Source organism: Pleurodeles waltl, chromosome 5 (assembly GCF_031143425.1).
Source record: "Pleurodeles waltl isolate 20211129_DDA chromosome 5, aPleWal1.hap1.20221129, whole genome shotgun sequence".
NCBI lineage: Eukaryota > Metazoa > Chordata > Amphibia > Caudata > Salamandridae > Pleurodeles > Pleurodeles waltl.
In genome coordinates this window covers 595,007,973-595,021,224 of record NC_090444.1, presented here as the reverse complement: position 1 = coordinate 595,021,224, position 13,252 = coordinate 595,007,973, and the positions used below count along the sequence as shown (strand labels likewise).

At 42.9% G+C, this 13,252-nt stretch overlaps 1 protein-coding gene across 1 annotated transcript in view; it reads right to left on the bottom strand.

Annotated features, from left to right (window-relative positions):
• COG2 (component of oligomeric golgi complex 2) overlaps positions 1-13,252 on the bottom strand; it is a 231,880-nt gene that overhangs the window by 18,496 nt on the left and 200,132 nt on the right. The window contains exon 17 of the mRNA XM_069234441.1: positions 11,480-11,657. Within this exon, the coding sequence (XP_069090542.1) occupies positions 11,480-11,657 (178 nt within the window). The remainder of the gene's footprint in view (positions 1-11,479; positions 11,658-13,252) is intronic.

The window sequence follows — 13,252 nt, the reverse complement described above, 5'->3', positions numbered from 1 at the left end:
CAGAACCCAGGGACACTCTGGAGGAGCTATGGGAACCACCCCATGGGTGGTGATGGACAGGGGAGTGGTTACTCCCCCTTCCTTTGTCCAGTTTCGTGCCAGAGCAGGGACTGGGGGGGGTCCCTGAACCAGTGTAGACTGGTTTATGCAAGGAGGGCACCATCTGTGCCCTTCAAATCACTTCCAGAGGCTCTGGGAGGAAATCCCTCCATACCTGTAATACCTATTTCCAATGGGAGAGGGTGTAACGCCCCTCTCCTAAAGGAAATGCATTGTTCGGCCTTCCTGGGATTGAGCTGCTCAAACCCCAGGAGGGCAGAAGCCTGTGTGTGAGTTGGCAGCAGCTGGGGCTGCAATAAAAACCTTAGAAGGCTGGTATGGCAGTACTGAGGGTCCATGCTGGAGCCCCCAGGGTGCATGGAATTGGCCCCCCAATACCAGAATCAGACTGGGGGTACAATATCTCAATCCCAGACACCTCACATGGCCATATTTGGAATTATCATTGTGAAGCTACATATATGTATTGACCTATATGTAGTGCACACTTATAATGGCGTCCCCGCACTGACGAAGTCGGGGAAATTGGTCCTGGACAAGGTGGAGGCACTTCTGCTAGTGAAGGGATGCCCTCACATACAATAACTTTGCACCTAGCCTTCAGGAACTGAAGGTTAGACATATAGGTGACTGGTAAGTTGCCTGGTAAAATGGAAATGGTTGTGAAATAGTGCTGCTCAGGCTGCAATGGCAGTCCTGAAGAAGTGTTTATATGAGTTCCTTATGGGTGGCAATAGAAATGCTGCAGCCCATAAGGATCTCCTGGAACCCCAATGCCCTGGGTACCTAGGTACCATATACTAGGGACTTATAAGGGGGGTCCAGTATGCCAATTTGAAGTGGAATACTGGGTTACCAGTATGTAAGTACAAATTTGGAATCAGAGAGAGCATAAGCACTGGAGTTCTGGTTAGCAGGACTCCAGTAACACAGTCAAGCATACTGACAAAACAGGAAAACATACTGGCATGTAGGCCACAAACTATGAGCACTGGGTCCTGATTAGCAGGATCCCAGTGAGACAGTAAAAGCACACTGACAAACAGGTCAAAAATCCCTCCTTCCTTCTCACAGGGGCTTCAGTTAACTTGGCCCTAATATAAGTTTCTACTGTTTGTTGCCTATGTTGTTGTGATTGGTTGCTGGGATTATTATTTCTATTGGTTTAAGGATTAGGGTTTGGTTAATGGTTATAGGGTTGGTGTTGTGATTGGTACGAGGGTTGAAATTCCTATTGGTTCATGTTTTTAGGGTTGGTGTTGTGATTGGTACTTGGGTTGGGATTCCTATTGGTTCGTGGTTTTAGGGTTAGTGTTGTGATTGGTTGTCAGGGCTAGGGGTATGATTGGTGAATAGGGCTGGTCTCCCATTGGTTGTGGGGTTTAGGGTTACGACTAGGTTTCTATTGGCCAATAGGGCTATTTAAGCCTAGGGCTCAGGGCGTCTCAGCCCGGGCATTGAGGCTAAGGGCGGAGAGGACAAAGGCATTTGCCTGTTTGGGCCTGTTGAAGTAAGGTCGGGCCTGGGGCCAGAAATGCTGTCCAATTTTCCATTTACCAGAAAGGACCTTACTCTCTACACATCCATCAACATGCAAACATATTATCAGCAAAGATATCCAACTCATGCATCAGAAACTGACCTCATACAGATTGCAATGTCTCATCAACCAACACAAAACCCCAGATATCCACCACACCCACAACAGTAAACACCTTCATTCTCACACCAAACACTACTCTATCCATTGCCACTAACAGAACCTGCCATTGCCCACACAACACAAAACCATATTATATATTACTTTGAGCCATCTAGATACACACACTCTGTTCATACAAACCAACAGCACTATCCTCTATTTGCTTCTTCAAGACCCCCTTTTTATCACGGCAATACCTAAACCCAGCCTTCCAACATACCATGTACAAACTCCCTGCCTCTCCTCACCAATTACACACAACTATACAACCCTTACACTCCACTCCACTCCACCACATATTACCTCTTCCAGTGATCAAAACTAACACAAACACCCCTGACCCACATGCATCCCCTCTTCCACACCTCATACACTCTTCTCCAAAACACAACAACCCCTGTAATATTCTAATACCACTCACTAGCATTAACTCACATACAAATCCTTCACAAAAAAACACTATATCATTTTCTCTCACTATTCCACCAAAACAAAACAGACCTCACACATCAAAATAACACAAACTTTCATAATACTTTCCATCACACCCACTCTCAACTTCGTGACTACACAAAGAATACAAATCCAGACCAATCTTTACTCCTACATTCTCACTCTTCACAAACATCTACTACAAGCAATCCAACACAGCAACATTCATTCACCCGCCTCTCATCCATTCCAAAATTTATAGCCTTACATTATGATCCACATGCTCCTCCACCAACCCTAACCCATACTCCTTCCATACTAAACAGACACACAAAATAAACAACTGTGCATCCCCTTGTCTATTACATAATAAGGCTTCTCTACAAAAAAAAAAAAAAAAAAAAGAGTACACTCTTCATGTCTCTCTCAGCCACCAAGTCCATCACCAACAAACACAGCTCCAACAAAATGCATCCTAAGTCTGCTGGAAGAGGAACACAAACTGAAAAACAGGACTATTGTGACCCTCACACAATTATCACAACCAACAACACAGCTGCTACAAGCTCAAAATATACTGCTAACCCTTCTCTAAAACAAAACACCACCACAAACACACACTTTCTAAACTGCTGCTCATAAATACTCGATCGCTCTAAAAAAACAAGCATCACATCTACGACCCCTCACGGACACACAACCTGACTTACTGTTCGTAACGGATTCATGGTTGGGAGATGCCATGGTCCCAGTGTTGAATGAACCGTTCCTTCAGGCTATCAAACCATCACACAAAACCGTATAGGCAAGCTATTATATTCAAACAAGCAATAAATCTCAGTAAAACAGACATTTCCATACAAGGTTATGAGGCCCTCCTCACCTGATGCAACCTTACACCAACTTCCTTCTGTAACTTTCTCCTCTGTTACAGACCTCCACTTAACAACTCAACATTTCCAAACACTTTTCTAGATAGTCTCAAACCTTATAACATTATACTCAAACCTATGCATTCTTGAGGACCTAAACATTTGGTTTCAAAAACCCAATATGCCGCATCCAAAAGCTATCACCACTAGCCTAGTCACACTGAACCTACATCAGACTGTACACAAACCTACACACATCGCTGGACACATCCTAGATGTCATTTTTGCAAAGCCTGAAGTAATTACTGTTCATAGTATCATGCCAATCACATGGTCAGACCACCATTTGATAACTTTCCAATCTAAAAGTCCACAAATCAACACACCCAATAGCAACTTACATGCATTCATCTATTGACCCTGAAGCAAACTCAATTTTGAAGACTTAGAGACACAACTAACAGCCAACACAGATCTAGATACAATTAATTCTGTTCCAAAACCTTTATGAGTGGCTACAGGAAGCTTTCGATATATTAATACCACTCAGAATAACTAAACAGTACAAAAGAAAACCAACACCTTGGAGAAACACAGAGCTTAAAAAGATAAAGCAACAAATCAGAAGGTTGCAACCAATCTGGCTCAAAACAAACAATATTCAAGACAACCTTCATCTACACAAATTTAACAGAATATACAAATCATCAATCAAAAAAGCTAAAACAAAAGGTACTACTCGTCGACTCCATCTTAGATTGTTTTTCCCGCAGAGGGTGAGGTAGGAGTTGTGTATATAGTAAAGGTGCCCATGCAATGGAGTAAATATGTATGTACATAATGTGATTAAAAGTGATATATATTTACAAATTTACAAGTTTTATCAACATATAATATATAGTTTTCATCAACTTAAAACGGCTACAGGCTCTCGGGGAGGCGGGAGGGCGCATGTGAATCTGCAACGTCTCCTGCCACGAACAGATGTACACTGGGTAAGTGATATTTTCCGTTCAATGGCATGTGTAGCTGCAGATACACATGCTGTGCATAGACTAGTAAGCAGTTACTCCCCAAAAGCGGTGGCTTAGCCTGTAGGAGTTGAAGTTGTTTGAAATAATGTTCGTAATACTGCATGTCCTACTGTGGCTTGTTGTGTTGTTAACACATCTACACAGTAGTGTTTTGTAAATGTATGAGGCGTAGACCATGTGGCTGCCTTACATATTTCTGTCATAGGTATATTTCTTAGAAAGGCCATTGTGGCGCCTTTCTTTCTAGTGGAGTGTGCCTTTGGGGTAATAGGCAGGTCTCTCTTTGCTTTAATATAGCAGGCTTGAATACATTTCACTATCCATCTGGCAATGCCTTGTTTGGATATTGGATTTCCTGCATGAGGTTTTTGGAAGGCTACAAACAATTGTTTTGTCTTGCGAAATTGTTTTGTTCTATCAATGTAATACATTAGTGCTCTTTTGATGTCTAATGTATGTAAGGCTCTTTCGGCTACTGAGTCTGGATGTGGAAAAAAGACTGGGAGTTCCACTGTTTGGTTTAGGTGGAACGGTGATATAACTTTTGGTAAAAAAAAATTGGATTTGTGCTTAGAACCACTTTATGTTTGTGTATTTGTATAAAGGGTTCTTGTATAGTAAATGCTTGTATTTCACTTACTCTTCTAAGAGATGCAATAGCTATTAGGAAGGCTACTTTCCAGGTTAAGTACTGCATTTCACAAGAGTGCATGGGTTCAAATGGTGGACCCATGAGCCGTGTTAGTACAATATTGAGGTTCCATGAGGGAACTGGTGGTGTTCTTGGGGGGTATGATTCTCTTTAGACCCTCCATAAATGCTTTGATGACTGGGATTCTAAAGAGTGATGTTGAATGTGTAATCTGCAGATAGGCAGATATTGCTGTGAGATGTATTTTAATGGACGAAAAAGCTAGATTTGATTTTTGTAAGTGTAATAGGTAGCTTACAATGTTTTTTCCGGACGCATGTAGTGGTTGAATTTGATTATTATGGCAGTAATAAACAAATCTTTTCCATTTATTTGTGCAACAATGTCTTGTAGTAGGTTTTCTTGCTTGTTTAATGACCTCCATACATTCTTGTTTAAGGTCTAGATGTCCAAATTCTAAGATTTAAGGAGCCAGATTGCTAGATTGAGCGATGCTGGATTCGGGTGTCTGATCTGTTGTTTGTGTTGAGTTAACAGATCTGGTCTGTTTGGTAGTTTGATATGAGGTACTACTGACAGATCTAGTAGTGTTGTGTACCATGGCTGGCGAGCCCAAGTTGGTGCTATTAGTATTAGTTTGAGTTTGTTTTGACTCAATTTGTTTGCTAGATACGGAAGGAGTGGGAGAGGGGGAAAAGCGTAAGCAAATATCCCTGACCAACTCATCCATAACGCATTGCCCTTGGAGTGAAAGTGCGGACACCTGGACGCAAAGTTTTGGCATTTTGCGTTTTCTTTTGTTGCAAATAGGTCTATTTGTGGTGTTCCCCAGCTTTGAAAGTAAGTTTGTAGTATCTGGGGATGAATTTCCCATTTGTGGGTTTGTTGGTGATCTCGACTAAGATTGTCGGCTAAATGGTTTTGAATTCCTGGGATGTATTGTGCTATTAGGCGAATGTGATTGTGAATCGCCCAATGCCAAATCTTTTGTGCTAAGAGACACAGCTGTGATGAGTGTGTCTCTCCCTGTTTGTTTAGGTAATACATTGTTGTCATGTTGTGTTTTGACAAGAATGTGTTTGTGGGCTATTAACAGTTGAAATGGTTTCAATGCTAGAAATACTGCTAGCAGTTCCAGATGATTTATATGAAGTTGGCTTTGTTGAGCGTCCCATTGTCCCTGTATGCTGTGCTGGTTGAGGTGTGCTCCCCACCCTACCATGGAAGCATCTGTTGTGATCACGTATTGAGGCACAGGGTCTTGGACTGGCAGCCCTTGGTTTAAATTTATAGGATTCCACCATTGAAGCGAGGAGTGTGTTTGGCGGTCTATCAACACTAGATCTTGAAGTTGACCCTGTGCTTGTGTCCATGGTGTTGCTAGGCACTGTTGTAAGGGCTGCATGTGTAGTCTTGCGTTTGGGACAATGGCTATGCATGAAGACATCATGCCTAGAAGTTTCATCACAAACCTCACTTGATAGAGTTGGTTTGGGTGCATGTTTAGTATTACATTTTGGAATGCTTGTACCCTTTGTGGACTTGGAGTGGCAATCCCTTTTTGTGTGTTGATTGTTGCTCCTAAGTATTGTTGTATTTGACACGGTTGTAGATGTGATTTTTGGTAGTTTATAGAGAACCCTAGCTTGTGAAGGCTTTCTATGACGTATTTTGTGTGTTGAAGACACTGTTGCTGAGTGCTGGTTTTTATTAACCAATCGTCTAAGGGAATATGTGCATGTGCTGCCTCCTGATATGAGCAGCTACTACCGCAAGGCATTTTGTGAATACTCTTGGTGCTGTTGTTATCCCGAACGGTAACACTTTGAATTGGTAATGCACGCCTTGGATTACAAACCTTAAGTATTTCCTGTGGGAAGGATGTATGGGTATGTGGAAGTAAGCATCCTTGAGATCTAATGTTGAAATGTAGTCCTGTTTGAGCAAGGGAATCACGTCTTGAAGTGTCACCATGTGAAAGTGATCTGATTTGATGTAAAGATTTAGTGTTCTGAGGTCTAATATGGGTCTCAGTGATTTGTCCTTTTTTGGAATTAGGAAATACAGGGAGTAAACACCTGTTCCTTTTTGATGATTGGGTACTAGTTCTATTGCTTCTTTTTGTAACAACGCTTGGACTTCTAGTTGTAACAGATCTAAGTGCTGTTTGGACATGTTGTGTGCTCTTGGAGGCACATTTGGTGGTATTTGTAGGAATTCTATGCAATAACCATGTTGGATAATGGCTAGGACCCACAAGTCTGTAGTTATGTGTTTCCAATTTTGGTAATAATCTGTGAGTTCCCCCCCCCACTGGTGTTGTGTGTTTGTGACGTTGGAGTCACTGTTTATTTTGTGGGGTTTTTGGGCTTTGGAATTTCCCTCTTGTTTTAGGGAACTGTCCACCCCTATATTGACCCCGGAAGCCTCCTCTTTGGTATTGGCCCTGGTATGTGGGTCTGGCCTGTGAGGTAGAAGGCTCTGTGGTTTGGGCCAGAAACCCCCCTCTAAAGTGTGGCTTCCTAAAAGTGCCTCTGCTCTGTGGGGAGTAGAGCGCGCCCATGGCTTTGGCCGTGTCAGTGTCTTTCTTTAGTTTGTCTATTGCTGTATCCACCTCCGGCCCAAACAATTGTTGTCCGTTGAAAGGCATATTCAGCACAGCCTGCTGGATCTCTGGCTTAAATCCGGAGGTACGTAGCCACGCATGTCTCCGAATGGTGACCGCTGTGTTTACTGTTCTGGCCGCCGTGTCTGCTGAGTCCATAGCCGACCATTTTTGATTGTTGGAGATGTTTTGGCCTTCCTCTACAACCTGTTGGGCACGCTTCTGGAACTCTTTGGGAAGGTGTTCAATGAAATGTTGCATTTCGTCCCAATGTGCCCTGTCGTATCTTGCCAATAGAGCCTGCGAATTGGAAAATTCGCCATTGATTGGCTGCCTGTGCTGCCACCCTTTTGCCTGGAGCATCGAATTTCCGACTTTCTTTGTCGGGTGGTGGTGCGTCACCAGAAGTTTGTGAGTTTGCCCTTTTCCGGGCTGCTCCTACTACCACTGAATCAGGAGTCAGTTGTTGCGTAATGTATACAGGGTCCATAGGGGGAAGCTTATATTTCTTTTCCACCCTAGGTGTGATGGCTCTGCTCTTGACTGGGTCTTGAAACACCTGTTTGGCATGTTTTAACATGCCTGGTAACATTGGCAAACTTTGGTATTGGTTGTGTGTTGATGACAGGGTATTGAACAAGAAGTCATCTTCTATAAGTTCTGAATGCAATGCTACGTTATGAAAAGTAGCTGCCCTGGAAACCACCTGCATGTAAGCAGTACTGTCTTCTGGTGGTGGTGGCCTTGCCGGGTAGCAATCCGGACTATTATCAGAGACTGGTGCATCGTACAGATCCCATGCATCTGGGTCATCTTGGCTCATCCCTGTGTGCGTTGGTGACTGCACCATTGGGGGTGTTGCTATTGGGGACAGATGTGGTGAGGCCGGTGGCGATGGCTGTGGAGAAAACTGTGGTGTTGTTATTTCTTTAGTCACTTTTGCTTTTGGCTGCATATCCGCCTCATGGAATGGGAGCTTCCGCTTCATCTTAATTGGAGGAAGTGTACTTATTTTCCCCGTGTCTTTCTGTATATGGAGCCTCCTCTGGGTATGGTCTGGCTCTCCCATCCCCAGTTCTTGTTCAAACCTGTGGCCTTGTAATTGTGAGAAAGGCCCTGTTCGTCCGTATAGGAGCTTTGTTTCGGCTCCGAGGCTGGGTGTTTCGGCACCAAAACCTTTTCAGTAGTATTTTTCGGCTAAGAGGAAACCTTTTTGGCTTTCGGGGTACCGATTTCTTGGTGCCGGATCTGGTTGGATCCGGGATCTCGGTGGCGAGTATATTCGGAGCCGGTATCTCGACCGGAGTCGGATGTCTTCGGCTGCTGTGAAGCCTTTTTCGGTGCTGATGCTTGGTCACCGTGCTTTCGGGTAAAGCCATGGCCTGTCGGCAGTGGCGTCCCCTGGGCCTTCATGATTTTCGAGTGAGTTTTTGCCGGGGCTGGTTTACTCACGGTTTGTTGCCTCGTCGGCTGCTCACTCTCTGGCTCGTCGAGTCTGAATCTGGAATGGAGAATGTCTCCTCTTCTTCGACATCGGGGTGTCTGGCCGGTGTCGACGCCATTTGAAGTCTTCGAGCTCTCCGGTCCCGCAGCGTCTTCTTCGACCGAAATGCCCGACAGGCCTCGCACGTATCCTCTTTGTGTTCGGGGGACAAACACAAATTACAGACCAAATGTTGGTCTGTATAAGGATACTTAGCGAGGCAATTGGGGCAGAAGCGGAATGGTGTCCGTTCCATGAGCCTTGAACACGCACGCGGTCGGGCCGACCAGGCCCCACTGAGGAGTGGAAGCCCTGAAGGGCTGCCGGAGCTCTTCTTTTCTTCGGTGTCGATGTGCTATCACAAACCCGATACCGAGCGCAAACAATACCGTCGCATCTTCCGATTGTTAACTAACTTTTCCGAACCGAAACACGGAGCGAAGAGGACCACGTCCGAACCCGATGCCGGAAAAAAAACAATCTAAGATGGAGTCGACGCCCATGCACAATGGAGCTGAAAGGGAGGAGTCCCTTGGTCTCGTGACTCGAAAAGACTTCTTCGAAGAAAAACAGCTTGTAACATTCCGAGCCCAACACTAGATGGCAGGATAATGCACAGCATGTGTATCTGCAGCTACACATGCCATCGAGCATATATATACATATATAACAATAAATAAATAAAACTAGTATAAATATACTCTCTTATAAGATTTACTCTGTCTCCCCAGCACCCTATGTCCCTATCAATCTATCGTCCATCCCCACTCTGACTCATCCCAAACCCATTCTACAACTTAAACTCTAAAATAAACCTGCCTAAGTTCTTCCCTCCCCTAATGCATCTAGCTCACCCCAAACCTAAGTTTACTACCATGATCTCCCAAACAACCTTACTAAATTCTCCCTCATTTATCTCACCTTTGACTCATTCAAAACCCCTCCTGCTACTAAGATCTCCCTAACCCTTTCTACAGACTATTCCCTCCTCCATCTCTCCTTTACTCATCCCAAGCCTCATTCTATTTCTATAAAGTCCCAATTAACACTTCTGGATTCTTCCCTCCTCTATCCCTCCATAACTCTAGTCAACCCAACTAACAAACTCACATGTCCTCTTCTCCAATTAACTCATATAAATATTAATACTGTACTCGTAATTCCCTATACTAATCCACCACTAATTCCTCTTGGGTTCCAGTGTAGCGTGCTACACGCCTCATCATGGGTAGTAAGCGCTATATAAATACAATTACAATTACAACTTGTTCTTTAATGGAAACTCATTACCACAGGTTTATTGTGTAAACAACCCTGTTACACGCTCTAAGAGGAGATGGACTAGGTTTCACGTTTACTGTAAATTAGTCTAGAGTAAACTCTGAAGAACAGATTAATGCAACTACAAATCTGATCTTGCATGAGCATTCAAATAACAGTGTTTAGAGAAACAATGAGGTGTTACACCTAGGTAGCTGCCAGATCTCAACTAAAGTGTAACTCAGAAAGGCTGAAGCTGCATCCTTCCACTTGGCATACAGACTTGAAGTCCCTTTGGGAGTTCCATTCCTTCTCGTTCATAACCAAGAAACTGAAAATGGTGTGTTTTGTTTGCTGATTTTATTAGGGAGAGGCAAAGATACCACTTGAGGCAAATTTACCTCTGAAATGAGTTACGGGAATAAGAAGGGCTTAACTTAGTGTCATTCTGTCCTTGATGTTATTCTTAGAAAACATGGTAAATGGGGGAGAAGCCAAATGTGCCTGTAGCCCTCCAACCCTCCTGGCTAAAGTGACTGTTCCCAAAGTTACAATTTTGAGGAGGTCAATATTAAATATTAATTCCAGAGAGGGACCCTGAAACCAACTGGTAGAAATATGCTCTGAAGACTTACGAATCTAGCCACTAGTGGAATATTGACTACAGAAGTATAATCTCGATCATATATAGTAGTCGAGTACCCTTTTCACTGCACTTTTGTTCAGTCCTTTGTCTGCTAGACAAACTGCAAACTAAAGGATGTCCATCAATTCCATCTTCAGTACATTGTGTGATTTGCAACAATTGGAGAACATAGCCCACATCCTAGAATTTATCACCCAAGTGGAAGGCACTGTAGCCACTAAAATGTCAAAGATTTTGAGGCAAGACATAAAAGGGTAAAACTAGACACCCAAGTTCCATGTACGAAGAATAAACATGATGTGGTTTATAAACACATCTTTTTTATTTACTTAGGATTAAGTGAGCATGATACTGCTATATAAACTGGCAAAATGGTATCTCCAATAGAAAAACATTTTAGTGAGAAGCAAAATTGATTGCAGCCCATAAGATCTGAGTTTCCAGTAAATAACCCTGATTTAACCCTGCTGTAGAATACGGTAAATAAGATTCATGTCTCATCCAACTGATTCATATTAAGGTGGCTATTGACAGGAAGTTAAAATGGAGATCTGTTTAATAAGTCACATATCCATGCTATATGCATATACAATGGAAATATTGGTTGCTTAATAACAGCGCAGTGGAGTAATGAACCTGTAAAATGTGTAAGACACATTAGTAAAATGATAAAACAAAGCTATCACAGAGACGTAATCAGCAAGAATATACAGGTGTGTTCACAGTCACTTACCTCATCTCTAAAATGCTCTATGTCCAGAGCTAGCTGTAGCCTGATCTTGTTATCATCCCTGTTGCCTCCATTTGAACTAACGTTGGAAGAGACAGTTTTGCGAGCTTGTTTAAGGCGCTTCAAGCTTTCTTCCATTTTCTTCACAGAGTTCAAGACATCTGATACTGTTTCAAAGTATCTGAAAGATAGTAAAAACAATTTTTTGTTAGTTTTAATTTCCCTGCTGCCAAGGCTATTTCCCCAGTAGCTTGAAGCTCTTCGTGCTGAATCAGAACATTTTGTTCGCTTTATACATCTTGGCAAAATGTTTGGGTACCTTATCTGAAAGCCAAAAATGATTAGTTGAGACATTTTTTCTCCTATAGATCTATCTCAACAAACAGTGATAATAGCATTATCATAATCTGTACACACTGCCACTATAATTAAAACTTTATAAAAGGTGGACATATGTACCAGAAGGCATCACATTTTAAAATCTTTAGAGAAATACTGTAATTAATGAATACTGTAATGAATTTCTTCCCAAAAGTGTGTGTGTGTGTGGGGGTGGGCAACACAGTGGTGGAGGGTGTGGGGAAGCACCATGCAAGACACAGGTGGTGCGATGCTTCATGGAGGAGGGAGAAACAGAAGCACAATAGGGGTGAAGGAACAGTGGGGGGGGGGGGGAGAAGAGGAGGGGAAAAAGAAGCATATGGGCTAGAGAGAGTAACATAGAGCCGGGAGGAGAATCACAAGGGTGCAAAAGCAATGCAAAAGGAGAAGCACACAAGAGCGAGTACAACACAGAGGGAACAGGGGAGATGCATACAGCTGAGAGAGAGCAACATGGAAAAGGTGGAGAGGGGAACAAAAATACACAAGGGAAACTGTTGGAAACACATGCACTCTTGGAGTGTTTAACTAAAAAGAAAAAGTTGTGCCGAAAAGTAAGCAGTGAAAGGAAACAAGTAGTGAGGCCATACTCCACGGGAGGGACAAACACAAGAAGAGGAAGGAAAGCCCACACAGCTTACAAATAATAAGCAAGCAAAGGAGAGTGACAGTAAAGCCTACCAATAGTAAGCAATGGGTGTGCTTTAAACCCACTGTAAGCTGGTAATAGGTATTATTATTACAAATAGACAGCTTGCATTAAAAATAATGAATACCTGTGTTAAGAACATTGACCATTATTTTTTTTTAAAGTATTTTACTGATTTTTTGCAAACAAAGACTTAGCAGTGATACAGGCCCGATTACGGGAAGTTTGACATGATGCAGCAATTTCAAAGTGAGCATGGCTCAATATAGACTTAAATTTCAGCGGAGAGATTTCAAAATAAGTAATTGCAGGTTTCTGTATTTCCATCTGTCAGCATAACACACTTCTATTGTTCAAGTCATAAACTAATAACTCTCTCACCCTTCTCCCACCCCAACCACCAATATAGTCAAGCTCCCAACATGAGTAGGTCTCAATAAAACAGGGAACGAGAGGTGCCATCTTCAGAATACGATTCAACTGCCAATCTTCATGTATAACACAAAGGGAAAAGGGATTATGAATATCCACTAGTCATAACTATCGGGTTCCAGGATACTCAGTACGGGTCAATTATTGCTTGATTCTTGCAATCTGAATTGTGTCCCACAAAATAGAGATTGGTCACTTAGGTAACCCTCTGTGTTCTTCTCTGTGTAGTGCTGAGCTTTATGCTGCCCCCCCCCATCTGCATACCTCCTCCCTCCAACTCAACACCAAGGGTGCAGTTGATGATTTCCCCCATT